This window comes from Trichoderma virens, assembly GCF_000170995.1.
Source record: "Trichoderma virens Gv29-8 chromosome Unknown TRIVIscaffold_1, whole genome shotgun sequence".
In the NCBI taxonomy this organism is placed as follows: domain Eukaryota; kingdom Fungi; phylum Ascomycota; class Sordariomycetes; order Hypocreales; family Hypocreaceae; genus Trichoderma; species Trichoderma virens.
The window spans coordinates 1,353,679-1,367,117 of record NW_014013748.1 but is presented as its reverse complement, the minus strand read 5'-3'; the positions used below and the strand labels follow the sequence as shown (position 1 = coordinate 1,367,117).

Genomic DNA, 13,439 nt, shown 5'->3' with positions numbered 1-13,439 from the left:
ACGTATTTCCCTTTGCCTCGCAGAATAATTAAACATGAAGGAGTTAGTACAGTAGTTAAGTACAAAGAGCGCTTCCACATTGTTTCTCAAAGTCTAAAATCATTGTATATCTCTAAATAGTCATTCTCAAGCCACGTCTGTAGTTCCCTGAACAATGCACCATTTAGCTCTACTCCAGCCTGACCGTCGGATGAACTCTCGAGGAGGTCGATTTCTGGAGCAGTAATGGCAGATTCGACTGGACCATTCGCTTCACTGTTGGTCGCAAACGTAGCAGCAGATATGTTTTGCTCGTCCGCTACGGAGACTTGGGCCTGTGGCAGTGCACGGGCAATAAAGCTCAAATCCTGTAGAACTGTGAGACAATCTAGGCCGAAGTTGTTCCCTAACCTCGCCTCTTGCTGGAATACTTCAATTGCGAACGCGACATCATCGGTCTCTGCTGACTCTGATTGGAGAGAAGCAAGCTGCTGCATCAACATGATTAAAGCTGCGTTGAACACTGCGTGCGCTTCTTGATGAGTGAGCCTCTGCCTGGGGCTGATATCGCGAATGAGCCGGCCAAGACGAATATTTTCGCGGGAGGCGTCGCGACAATGGCCGACGCAAGCCATGTATAAATCACTCTGGTAGTTTTCTGTCCTGTCTTTGTGAGACTTTTGTGATAGAAACCTGTCAGCGAGGATTTTCTTGGTAGCTGCGAAAAATATCGGTCTCGTTGTAAGGATTACGTCCTAGATGAGTCGAATACGTTAAATCGCGTCATAGTGTCCAGTACTAGCTGCAGAATGCTTACCTGGTTATACATGAGATGTAACACGAGACAAGCTCTATCTTTGCTCGATTGCTGGCCGTTGATCTGCAGCGTGGGAGGCAGGGATGCCAGCCACTGCCGTAGTAACGAAAGAGCATGCTCGACATGCTGTAGAGATGTGGCCGATGACTGATCGGATGAAGCTATTCGGTAAACGTTGCACACGATATAACGCGAGATCTTGGCAAGGTCTATGTGCGCACGAAGGCCAACTGGGCTTGGAAATCCACTGTGTTGTAAAGTCAGAGAACAGGCTGGTGAATGAGTCGGGTGGTCAACTATGATTTGTATGGACTCACGGCGTTTCTTCTGGCAACTGTAATTGAATTGCACTGTCCGAGATGCTGGGTGGTCGTCCGAGCACAGATGACAGCCAACAATCAAGCACATACAAGGTCCAGAACGTACGTTTCAAGTCCTCACCCTGACCGCAACTGCAATGGGCACCATCCATTACGGCGAGATGTAGGGCAACGCTGACCATGATGTAAGCAGCATCACGACGATTGGCCTCGATCAAATAGAATGCCATAAGAAGCATGACCGAGGTGTCGCGTGAGGTGTGGCAAGTGATATCAAGGGGGTTGCCGAGTATCTGCTGTGCTCTGGAGAAGAAATGTTCGCTACAATCTTCGTCTTTCCAATGAGCCGCAGAGCCCAGACGAGCTGCTACAGCCAGAACCATGTGCAAGAGAGCGAGTTGGCCTGATGTCCGCAGAGCTGCTGCATCATAAGGAAACTGGTTTGCAAACGAGAGATTGCCCCAGTAGAAAATGCCACCGCTAGGGAAATCTCCGTTGCCATCCTGAGCAAAAAACCGAAACTCGGTGACCATGAGGGTCATCTCCGTCTGGCTCGGGAGTTGCAACGGGTCAACGGGCAGAAGCTGTAGTGTCCTCGAGTCGAACGTTTGATAGCGCCCAACGCTTGTAAGAAATGCTTGTCCTGAATGAGGGGGATAGCCTTGTTGGGCGCCGACAAGAGGCTGTATCGTTGCCATGAATTCCTTGACTCGATTGAGAAAGTGTGCGCCAGACGATGGCCCAAGGTAACGCGCAGTCCCATCTGGATCGTGAAGCAGCCGGCCCTCAGAGGGAGCAAAGTCCTCAGTGGTGGTGGCGCTGCTGGCGAAGGCCGTGCCGGTATTGCTCGTCTCTAAGGTAGAGGCAGTCCTGGAGGATGGTGATATCACCAATCCGGATGCTGGAGTTGCTGGCGCATTACGTCGCTCTAGCTCTTCGCATCTAGCCTTGAGAGCCTCCAGCTCTGCACGAGAAACGGACACCTTGTCGAAGTCCAGAGGATATTCGCAATGTCTGGTTGCCCGGTGACATTGGGAACATGGTTGCTCACCCGAGCATTTTATCCGTCGAAGGCTGCAGCTGTTGCAGCTGAAGCAGGAAGCTTGTTAGCATCAAGTTCTCTCTATTATCATATTTGATAGCAATATCAATGCAAAAATCAGACGAGGCCTTGAAGCATCTGACGGCACTTACGCAGTGCGGACTCGCTTTCGACTGCTTGGTGAAGTCGGCTCACGACGGCGGTGGACAGCTCGACGCGCACTGTTCGGGTCCCTCACTGGCTCCACCGGCCACATGTCTTGGAAAGAAGCCGCTCAGTTATGCGCATGGGATAGTTCTTTGATAATGTAGCATTAGTTGCGGGGTGTATTTGCTGTATTGAGTGTGCTGCGGGCCTGTAAGTGTGGAGGAGTCAAGGCAGTAAGAGTTCTGTAAGGTTACCAGACCTGAGGAGTTGTTGCTTATTAAGGGAGACACTACCTCGTAGTTTTCAGCTCTACTATCCAGCAAACTAGACTAAAATGCTACAAGTCAGCCGGTCTGCGGGTACTTGTCTTTAATATGGGCTTACCATAGTAGTGGCAGGTATCTTGGGGTGCTAAATGCTGAATACACCCATTACGATCAACATAACTCTAAGGTGTAAGCCTCAACATGTAATAATAAATACTGCACGAATGTATAAAACGCTGGCGGTGAGCTCTGTCTCTAGTCAGGTTAAGTAACTCAACGGCAGTAGATCAATTCCGTAGTGCGGATTCATGATGCTCCAAAACCGGAAGAATGTGTCTCCAAATCTGGCGTCTTATACGGATATAGAGATATATTAAGACACGCAACTCAAGAGAAAAGCCTGACGGGACCCCGAATTCCCCGCTGCCTATGGTCGTTTGTGCCTTGTGACGAGGACAACACATTTCGTATACACCGAGCTACGTACCCGGCAGCTAACGTTGAAGTTACATATTCTTGCTAGCACAATCCAGCACAAGTTCGTTCGTTCATTCGTTTCAATTCTCGTTTATATGGCTTAGCTACGTGTATTTAAATGAGATTCAATCCCAACCAACTTTATCGTACGGAGTACTTAGGCTGCACAAAAGTTGGACTTCCCAGGCCTAATATCAGCAACATATTTTCCTTTTTTCAGATATCGACAGTTTACTATTTGTGTCTTCCTTTGTCTCAACAGTAGCTGTAGTATCTCCGATTCTTTTGATGTTGCAGTAGAAGGCCGATCAGACGATTCCAATTTGGAATATTTGATGCCACATTTGGCACCTTACCAGGCAGTGTATGTTTTCTTTATCTCGCCTCTATGGACAGGCCATTCCGTTGTGGGTGTCTTTTCTGTCGCCACTGCCTCCCTCTCAGACGACTGACGAAAACCGAACCCGCACCTGTTGTTCCAATAAAAAGGGAAAACATTGTAAAGTACCAGCCGCGTCCAACCGCAGTGATGAGAGGTTGTATAATAGCAGCCGAAGCAGCACTGAGTCCACACCTCATAATCTGTCCTGAAGCATAGGCAGTGCTAGACATTTCAGGAAATATGTCCACAAGGAGTGCACTAGCAGTGTGACTCAATAGGGTCGATGTACCACAGATAAAAAATTGAAGAACAATGGGTACAGCAGGATGTACATGAAAGTGGACTGCCCAGCCGTAACCAATGACCAGAAGCACTTATATCAGAATAAAGGCAAAGCAATTCCTGTATCTAGCGACTTCTAAGGGGAAGTCGATTCGAGAAGTCTCGTTCTTCTCTGGAGCCTCGACATTGTGATTTTTCGCGGTAATGGCGTAATTCCTGTCCAAGAGCTTTCCAGCGATAATCCCTCCTATCGTCATTCCCGCCAACCCAGGTAATAAGACAAGCCCGATTTCAAGCTCATTGTATTTGTATATTTCGGAGAAGATGACCGGAATTGCAACTTGAAACGTATAGTAGACAGAGTATGAAGAAGCAACCATCCAAAGCACGAACGCAGCATCTTTGTAGAGAATGATGCGGAACGAAGCAAAAGTGTTGGAAATTCGCCAGGCTTGCCTTTTCTTGCCTGGATTTGGCTCATCAGAGCCATCTCCTTTTTGAGACCTCTTACTTCGAAGTACCGACCACCACGTCCGCCAAATTCCCACGGCTGGCACGCTGCCGTTTCCAACGACAGTCCGCGCAGTCTCGGGAAGCGTGAACCCAACCAGCACCAAACACACAGCTGCAACAATAAAGAGAGAGAGAAAAACCCATCTCACACCTTTGGTACCATGAGCAACGGCGCCGCCGATAACTGGTCCAATAGCGGAGATGCCGTTGCACGTCGACAGCATAGGACCCAGCATGCTACCTCGTTCGGCAACAGGGGCTATATCTGCGACAATACCGTATGAAATGGAGGGTATGGCAGAGCCTCCGATGCTCTGGAGGGCACGCAGTGTTAACAGGGCCGGATAGCTTGTGCGATTGAGAGCAAGGCCGAGGCTAGGAATGGCGTAGAGTGTCACAAGGCACAGTAACACGGGACGGCGGCCAATGCTGTCGGCCAGGGAGGCAAAGAATGCTGGCGAAAGAGCCTGTGCAACTGCGTAGACTGTCACCGTGAGGTTGATAGCCTGGATAGAGACTTGTAGCTGAGTGCTGAGGATAGGGATTAGGGGGAAGTAGATTGTTGCTGTCAAAGTTGATAAGATCATGGCAAAACCGAGGAAGTAAGTGAGGTATGTACGCAGCGTCAGTGGAAACACTGAATAGACTTGAGGATCCTCATGTTCCACATCAGTGAAGATGGCGTCAACATGCTGGACTTTTCCCGGCTCCTCTGTCGTTGTCGGTGGCTGCAATGGATCCAACTCGATGCTCGTCATTTTGCTCTTCGTAGTCGTTACAGCCGAGCATGTTGAAAAGTCAAAGGCCTACTAAATTTCGGGATCCAACTTCACTTTCATATGCCACGTAGAAATATGCGTATTTGCAGGGTGGGTGATTAGACCCACGGCCGCAAATGTAGGTAAGCAAAGGAAATGTAGGTAAACCAACGTAGGGGGGACCTTTGTTAGTATGACTGGACGTGTTGACCATGGCCCCGTTCCAGTACGGCGGTTAGGTATACGTTTTGCATCGTTGGCGGAGTATGAAGTCGGGTTGTGGGCGTGGTGACTCCAATCAATACCATCCACGTCTTGCTTTGCTAAGACAATTATCTTGCTGGCGGGCCCCAACATCCGTTGGTTAGACCAAAAGGCAGGCGGGAGCGAGGACCATACAACACTGAGAGTCGGTTAAGCAAAGACCGGCCGAGGGTCTGAGCATCAAGTCATTCAGTCGCAGCAGACCCCCGTCCTCCAATGTTGCCTGCCGCACGTCCAACGGCCTTCAAAAACCTTGTGACTCATCATAGGATAACCACCCCTTCAGTTCCCTTGACCAGGTCGTCTCCACTGAGGCCTAGTATGTGGTGGGAGGAGTTAGGTCTCGCTCTGCAGGGACGTCGATTACATGAGATGACATGGAGTGATTGTCGAGTTGTGGCGTATCCATGAAGAAGTTGGCGATAGATACTTGAAGATCACACCGAGGAAGTTGAGTTTCCATAATTTCACTGACATACGGCAATATACCACTACTACCGACCTCTACTGTCTCCATGCCATCAATGCTCGAGACGTGGTATTATCCGGCAATGGAATTAAACACACAGACTCTTCTCCAACATTACACCTCCAACCAAATCAAATCAAATCTTCCTCAATGTGAGGGATAATGCGTACTCCTATGATAGCGGGGTCGATTTGAGGATTGTACTTGTCAATCCCATCAATGGGAGCATATTTCTCGCACAAATAGCACATGTTGTTGTAGGCACTTGATAGCTCTAGAGTCAGTCATGGGAATGATTGTGACGCTGGGTACGTACCTACGTTTTCCTCAGATCACTTTTTGGATGTCCAGCTGCGTGTTTAATAGCGCCCTTCAGACTATACAGTCTATTGCGGTCTTCAAATTCATGCACTGGTTCCGCAGCAGGATAGTACTTCAGGTAGTGCTCTGTGTATTCCTTCCTGCAGAAAACGGAGGTGAACTCGCACCGCCAGTGACCCAGCTCCAACTCGTTGTGAGCAAAGTATGAGCCAGCATCAAATATGACGGTTTCTCCAGTCTCTTTCTTTATCCCCATATTGCCTTCCCAGAGGTCACCATGAATGATGCACGGTTTGATCTGGCGCCCTTCGGATTGAAGAGGTTCAAGTAGCCGAGGGATGACTTTCCAAGCAACCTGTTGGATGGCTCGTTCGTATTCGGGCCACGAGCCATTTCGCTTTACGTCAAGCTCGCAGACACCAAGGAACAGATTCCTATAAAACACCACCCAGCTGTCTTGCCAGTCAACCACGTGAGCCCTATCGCCGTCGCAAGTCAGGGTATGGAACCCAAACTTGCCATTCGGAGACTTGCTCAACTTGTGCAAATTAGCAAGTCTGAGACAAAAGTCTCCTGGATCCGGAGCCGTTGTGACATCCATATCGATAAAATTGGAGAGATAGAAGTACGTCGGCGGACTTTGAATCTTGAACCTGCCAAACCCGAATGGCTCTGGAATGAAATCTGACATGGTGCTGTAGATTATCTTGGATGACTCGAACTCGCCGTGAAGCATGATACGGCCCGTCTCGCCGTATGCAACCTTGCCACCAAAGCGGTACGTTAGACTATAGCAAAAGACTTTTGTACAGCTGAAGGTGGTACGCTACTTTTACAAAGTAAGTCTTCTCAGATCCTTCCCGGTCCAAGGCAATGAGCCGTCCCGTTATGGTCCAAGCACTGGTTCCGAAATGCTTAACGGACACGAATGCGCTCCCTACTGGAAGAGCTATAGAATAAAGTCAACTTAAGAACCGGAAACCACCAATGGGCTCTTTATCGTCGGTTACGGCTTGGTCGATTGGAAACACTCCACCGAGTTGGGCAAGAATTTGTTTGATCGTCATTGACGTTGCTTTGTCCACATGCTCAGATGGCTGTTGATGGCTATTTGTAACCGCTATTTTGTCGCCATATTCTAGAGATGTTGCGTGGGCTTGTTGAGGAGATGCTTCGTCAGTACTTGTTTGTTCAAACCGCGGCTCCATCGAGAGCTGTGGCAGTCGGTCTAGGATAACTTCTGGTGACACGGGATTTGCAAGCATATCTGCAAGGTAATGTCAAGTAACCCCCGAAATGGAAATGGTAATTTTTTAAAACTGGATGCAGACTACAACAAGCATGAGCGTCCTGGCTGACTACGTCTATTTGTATGGCTACTCTTCTTGGGAAACAGGGAGGGGGTCAACTCTTATGAGAAGGGATCATCCTGGACTGTTCAATCGACTGTGTTCTGTTGGTCAGCACATGGTTGTACATATACCTCGTACATTCATGCTGTGGAATTACATGTACCTAGGTAGGTACCTATGTATGTACATGTACTCCGCAATCTCCCTGATATTGGGGGCTGTTGGGCGTTTACAAGATCAGTTCGCCCCCACCGAATTCGAGCGCTTTTACATGCCCAAACATAAGTTTATGAGCACCATGTGGGCCATATCGATAACATTTTGCTGCCCGTGCCGACACCGTGTGTTTTTAATTGCCTTTTTATTATAATTCTTTCTAGACAAGGCCTCAAGTAAATCGCGCGCTGACCCATTCTCAACGCCGAGACAGATATTTCCACAATATGGTGGGTTTTTTCACCGTCCGGGATTTGTTCTTGCAGCAACTCACTCTGGCAATTACCTTACAAGAACATGTAGGTCCAAAAACAAAGTTTAGCTTCCTCAAGAAGAAAGAGATGCTGGACAATGTCGTGATGGACACAAAGAGGCACGAGACACACTTTCGCCGTTGACTACACCCGACATACCCCCTAGTTCCCCACAAGCCCCACCGACCTAGCACTGGATATAAATATACAAACTCGGAGGCTTATACTCCATCACACGGAAAAGAGGTATCTTCTAAAGGCTCTTTGGGGCTAGCAGCAATATATCATCCACCTGGGGAGCGAAGTGTGATATCATCCTCATCCATAGCCTAGGAGGGAGTAGTAGGATGAAATAGGCACACAAGCACAGCCTCGACTTCTTCTGGCCATTGAAATTTCTTCTGCTGGAGCCTGATATCAATGAGGCGCGTATCCTGACGTTTGGATATAATGGTAAATTTCGACCAGCAAGTGGTAAGAACAATATGTCAATTCTGGATTTCGCGAAAGATCTCTTGTACGATCTTAAGTATGCTCAGGATGAGTCGGCTCCAGAACCTGGAAATCTACGGATGAGCGAAGTAAAATTATCCACATTGGCCACGCGTTTTGTCAGAGAGCAAGCTAACTCCTGAGGCAGCGACCCATCATATTCTTAGTTCACTCTATGGGCGGACTGATTGTGAAGGAGGTATGATTCCACGAGGCCGAAAATATCACGACACATATGATATCAATGGGTCGTGGGGAGAGACGCGTGATTTGTCTCTCATTCAGTATCGACTCAAAGCGGCTCTACGATATACGTGGTTCTTATAGCAATGTGTGGGAACCTAATTTTTTGGTCCGTCTAGCAGACGCCTGGGACCATAACGATTCTTGCAGTGAGACCGAGAGCCTCGCGAGAGCCTCTCTGCTCTCAGAGCACCGTGTCGCCCGGATTGACAGTGTTATTACTCTTCCTGGACAGTCGGTAGGCCCACTGTACTGCTATGGCACAGAAGATGGGGTAGCAACCCTTTGTGAAGTTGGACACGGGAGAGTTTGTGAGCTGGAAAGAGTGATGAGTTACATGTCCATTGAGCATTCAGCATGTAACATGGAACGAAGATGGACGCCTTGTTTCCCTTGCAGACCTTAGTGGAAAACTTGCAATTAAGAAAGTTGTTAGATCCAGCGAGAACCCCACTGGCTGGCAGGTAACTTCTGAGTTCAACCTCATCATCTAAGGAGGAATCAGGCCGAAGCAATGAAATAATCCCGTCCATTCTCATTTCAGCAGAAATAGCATCTCGCATACGTCAGCCGCTGGCCTTCTTGTCTCGCTCAAGGCTAGTCTTTCTTGATGTTGACCATTGGATTTGTACCTGGCGCTTGCCATCCTGGACAGGAAAGCCTTCAGAGTCAAGCGTGAAGGCAGTTGAGCGGTACTACTTCCTCCCCGGAGACTGGGCCACCGGCGACGAGGCTCGCCTTTGTACAATAACTCCAGACGGAACGTTGCTTTGCCCTAGGAATGGTGACATAGCCGTGGTCCAAGCTGCCAAGCTACGGAGGTAGTATCGAAGCCCATATCGTCAGCAAACTCGGCGCTTCCTAAGTTCAAGAACAGCATGCGAGCAAGATAGGTAGCTACGAAATCAGGAAACGCAAGGTGAGGGACAGTTAACTAACAGTTTTGGCCTCTTCAAAGCGTCAGCAATGCGAAAATCAAGGTCTCGATGACCAGGTTAAACATCTGCCACAGCGAAAAGAGATGACAGGGGATTCGTGTCTACAGTACTATTTTAGTGATAAGCACAGCTGGAATGAATAGTGGTTGATAAATGTAAGGCGCATGTTAAGCTTGCATCAAAAATTTGGAGAAACTGAAGTTAAATTCTTTAGGAAACTCCCGTTGATGGGAGTGGAAGCAGATGCATTGGTGCAGGCATTAGCCAAAGACAGCGGGGACACTTTCTGCCCATGCTTTTTGGATATTCTCCTTTGTTTTCATTTAGTCTGTAATTTTCTACATCATCAAAATGACCAGCTCTCCTCTTTCTCCTCCTGCTCGGACGCCTCCTTGGCGGCATGGGGCCGGGATTTACTTCTTCAACTGTTGGGTTGCATGCTTTTTTTTGCTGTTTATCTTTTCAAGGTCGCCTTTTGTTGGGTCGTCATTCAGCCTCTGGCTCCTCTGCTGCTGCGAATACGGGGCATGGATTGGAGCGTAGATGCGATTGTGAACATCAAACTGGTTGGATGCGCGGCAGTGCTTTGCGATCCATACGAGAGCTACGCGCATCATCAAGCTCGAAGACGGTAATTTCCTTGTCGCTGCCAGCATAAGAAGCGCCGGGCATTCTTGAGCCAAGTCCAGCTCCGGCTCCGGCCCCAGCTCCTCTGCTGTGATTGACTGTCTCACCTCCGTCGTACTCGATCTGGGCGCCTGGAACCTTAACGATCGCCTGGCCTGAGACTTTGATGGTTTAATCGTCATTATGGGCTGCCGACGATTGTATGGTGAATCCAGTTGTGTGGCTGCTTTAATTGTAGTCACTTAGTCTAGGTCAATGGAAAAGTACGGTTGAATTGACTGTCTCATCATCAATGGGCGTAGACACCTGGTGCCTTTTTTGGGTAATCAATAGCCCGTCTCACGAGCTGCTCTTCGTCTTTGCATGACCATTACGCCTTTCCTAGTAGTCTTCATCCGGAATGTACTCTTCGGGGTGAAAATCAGGATTACCATAGTGTGCTCTGTTCCATACACTATTCTTAAACGTGGTGTTCTGAAATGCAGGCTCCCGGATACCACTGCGGTTGCTCTCTTCATGCTCCAGCTGGGCAGGGCTGAACCGCATGTGATATCCCGACGGAGAAGGCACCGGTGGTACCGGAGGATTCGAGGGGAGAAGACTGCTGATACTGCTACTCTTCGTAATTGGGCTGAGTGTCATCGAGGCGGTCGGAGTTATGGGGCTAACCGACACAGCAGAAGAAGGAGGGAGCGTCGGTGGTGGTGGTGGCTGCTGCTGTGGCACCTCGGGAAACTGCGACATCCAGGGACTGGACTGCTGCGATGTCACAAAAGGGGCTGCCGACGACTGTATGGTGAATCCAGTTGTGTGGCTACTTTGATTGTAGTTGCTCTCTTTATGGCTACCTGTACTGCTGCTTCTGGTAGATCTGCTACTAGCTGGCTCTTCACGCTTAGATGCCTTGCGTAAAGTCTCAGCAGTTAAGGACATCGGCGTGCTTCCGCTTGTGTACTCTTGATACTGCAAAGAATTAAAGTACTTGTCGTTTTCTTTACGTCCAATGTCTCCAAACTCCCCGAGGCCAGGTCTATATATAGACGAGCCGCGGTCCTGGTTTCCAGAGCGGTAATCTAACGTGCCGGTCTGGGGTTGTAATCGCCCAGCATCGATATGATTTCGTAAGACACTGTCTACAGACACAGCAGTGTTATGCATAGAGCCAGAGGAATTGTTTGTAGTAGATCCTTTTTCTTTCCAGCCGTGGGCGCTTTCCAGGTGCTGTATGTAACTTGTCGTAAGCTTTGGCTTGTAAGAACAAGGTTGAAAAAAGCAATGTTCTTCAACGATGTGATAATCCAATTCCTCCACTGTGGGCCAGCCAATGTCGTCGTCCTCGCACTCTGGCACGGGGTACGTCCCATGAGGGTTAGACCAAGCCTTCATGGCCTGTTGGAGAGCCTCTCCTTAATCATAGGCCTAATTGAGCTGAAGGAATTGTCTGTGGTTGCCACAAGGTAGACTGGGGCGGCAGGCTGGGCCTCAGGAGCCAGTGGCTCGATCTCCTCCACGGCGGAGGAGAAGGGAGCTGATTCTTTGTCGTCATTGACCTGAAGCTCCTCCAAATGCGCTCCACCATCAGAGTTACTAATGCCCCCAGAGTTTACATCACTCTGACTTGGGCTTCTCTCATCATCATCACCAAAGTCATGCTCATTTTCCTGGGATTGTGTAGAGGGAAGAGCAAAAATTGCAAGCTGCTCTTGATGTCTCCCAACGTGACGCTGATACTTCTTCGCCGAATCAAGGCTCTCCTTGCAAATGGGACAAGCTATCCCATCTTCTGCTCGAATTGGCTTAGAGTTGAGATTGATCGCAGCCTCAAGTTGATATGTTGGTATAACACCAGGGTGGCTTTTGTCGACATGCTCTATGCACTTAGATCGGGACTGAAAAGACTCGTTGCATGAGTGTGGGCAGACATATAACTTCCAATGATTTTCGACCTCATGCATAATCCACTCATGCCTTCTAGCAAACCACTTTTCTGTTGCCGTGCAATCCTCTGATAGACAGACATATGGTCGGAGATCGGCAAACACATGTCGCCTTTGATGGTTGGTGTCAGCATCCACTTTGATGTAGAAATTCGGGTTGGTGCTTCAAACTCACTTCCATGACACTCTGTTTGTAGCAGTGATGATCATAAAACAAAAAGGGCATTCAAAAGGACCACTCTCAGCGCTTTTGGGAGGCAGGGGGATGCGAAGTCTCTCTATATCCGCAAGGGAAGACGCAAACGATGTTTGCGAAATACCTGAATCCGAGACAGCATCTTCATCTATCGTAGATAGTGTATTATTAAAGCCAGCATTCTTGGCATGGCCTGGTATTGAGCTTGCAATGGTACTTTCGCCATCCGTTTGGTCTGTGAGATTTAGACCATGAGCAAGCTTCAAGTGGTGGCTTTCCCGATATTTAAAGTATTGTCGTCGCCTAGAAATTGCGTGTCCTAGTCTCTGGGCCAAGATTCTGTCTATATTTTGAAACTTATCTTGGACGTGTTGAATATCGAATGGTTCATAATGTGATACATCTAGTGGAACGGATGCTGCAAAGTGGTCGTGAGGAGCCGGATTTCTTATAGCGACGCTTAATCGTAGAAGACAATCGATAGTATCTGGTACATTGGAGGCGATTTGCTCCAGTTCCGTTGTTTGAAGCTCACTGTCATTACTGTTCGAGTCTTGCAGGAAGTCAGGTTCGTCGGCCAAAATCTCATCATCTTCAATTTGATCCCACGGGATCTTGCTCCCACACACAATGGCCAAGGCGTCCTCTAGCAACTCCGACAGATCCGCTAAAAGCGCAAGTACTTGCTTTTGTAAGTGAGACGCATCTCGAAGACGGTACTGCAGCGATCGCCTCCCCGACGTGTGCGCGCCCATATTTCCGGACCAAATTTTGAAGCGGGGTTCGTCTTCCGTAATGGCCATCAACGCCGTTTGATAAGACGCATTGGCGGGAGGCGAGGGTAATGAGGCAAGCGTCCGGAATAGTTCGAGGCACTTTCTAACCGACTTTGCAATGCTAGCATCTTCCATTTCTAGCGATATTACTGAATAACCAGTGAAACCAAGAAGACTGACGTTAGATTTTCTACAAAGGATTAGAAAACCAAAACAAACAGCGCTGTTTTACATTCGCTATTGGTTCCGGTCCTCAATGAGGCTCAAGGGCGGGGCATTGAATAACCTCTCCTCGTTCGTCGAGCTGTCCTTTAGTCATCTCTCTCCTGTAACGCAACATGCATATGCATGTAGTGTCAATACTACCCCGC

At 48.6% G+C, this 13,439-nt stretch overlaps 5 protein-coding genes across 5 annotated transcripts; 1 reads left to right on the top strand and 4 right to left on the bottom strand.

Moving 5' to 3' along the window:
- Positions 1 to 86: 86 nt before the first annotated feature.
- On the bottom strand, positions 87 to 2,414 carry TRIVIDRAFT_33583 (uncharacterized protein; the record flags this gene model as incomplete). The annotated part of the gene is made up of 4 exons (XM_014105907.1): positions 87 to 734; positions 797 to 1,043; positions 1,114 to 2,205; positions 2,311 to 2,414. 4 exons carry the CDS (start codon positions 2,412 to 2,414, stop codon positions 87 to 89), a joined length of 2,091 nt encoding a protein of 696 aa, XP_013961382.1.
- Positions 2,415 to 3,804: 1,390 nt separating this feature from the next.
- On the bottom strand, positions 3,805 to 4,983 carry TRIVIDRAFT_217764 (uncharacterized protein; the record flags this gene model as incomplete). The annotated part of the gene is made up of 1 exon (XM_014105906.1): positions 3,805 to 4,983. The coding sequence occupies one exon, from the start codon at positions 4,981 to 4,983 to the stop codon at positions 3,805 to 3,807; it is 1,179 nt and encodes a 392-aa protein (XP_013961381.1).
- Positions 4,984 to 5,847: 864 nt separating this feature from the next.
- TRIVIDRAFT_188080 (uncharacterized protein) lies at positions 5,848 to 7,104 on the bottom strand (the record flags this gene model as incomplete). Its single annotated transcript, XM_014105905.1, has 4 exons — positions 5,848 to 5,980; positions 6,037 to 6,800; positions 6,868 to 6,986; positions 7,023 to 7,104. 4 exons carry the CDS (start codon positions 7,102 to 7,104, stop codon positions 5,848 to 5,850), a joined length of 1,098 nt encoding a protein of 365 aa, XP_013961380.1.
- Positions 7,105 to 8,344: 1,240 nt separating this feature from the next.
- Positions 8,345 to 8,556, top strand: TRIVIDRAFT_217762 (uncharacterized protein; the record flags this gene model as incomplete). The annotated part of the gene is made up of 2 exons (XM_014105904.1): positions 8,345 to 8,440; positions 8,500 to 8,556. 2 exons carry the CDS (start codon positions 8,345 to 8,347, stop codon positions 8,554 to 8,556), a joined length of 153 nt encoding a protein of 50 aa, XP_013961379.1.
- Positions 8,557 to 11,541: 2,985 nt separating this feature from the next.
- On the bottom strand, positions 11,542 to 13,203 carry TRIVIDRAFT_34224 (uncharacterized protein; the record flags this gene model as incomplete). The annotated part of the gene is made up of 2 exons (XM_014105903.1): positions 11,542 to 12,208; positions 12,272 to 13,203. The coding sequence occupies 2 exons, from the start codon at positions 13,201 to 13,203 to the stop codon at positions 11,542 to 11,544; spliced, it is 1,599 nt and encodes a 532-aa protein (XP_013961378.1).
- Positions 13,204 to 13,439: the final 236 nt, after the last annotated feature.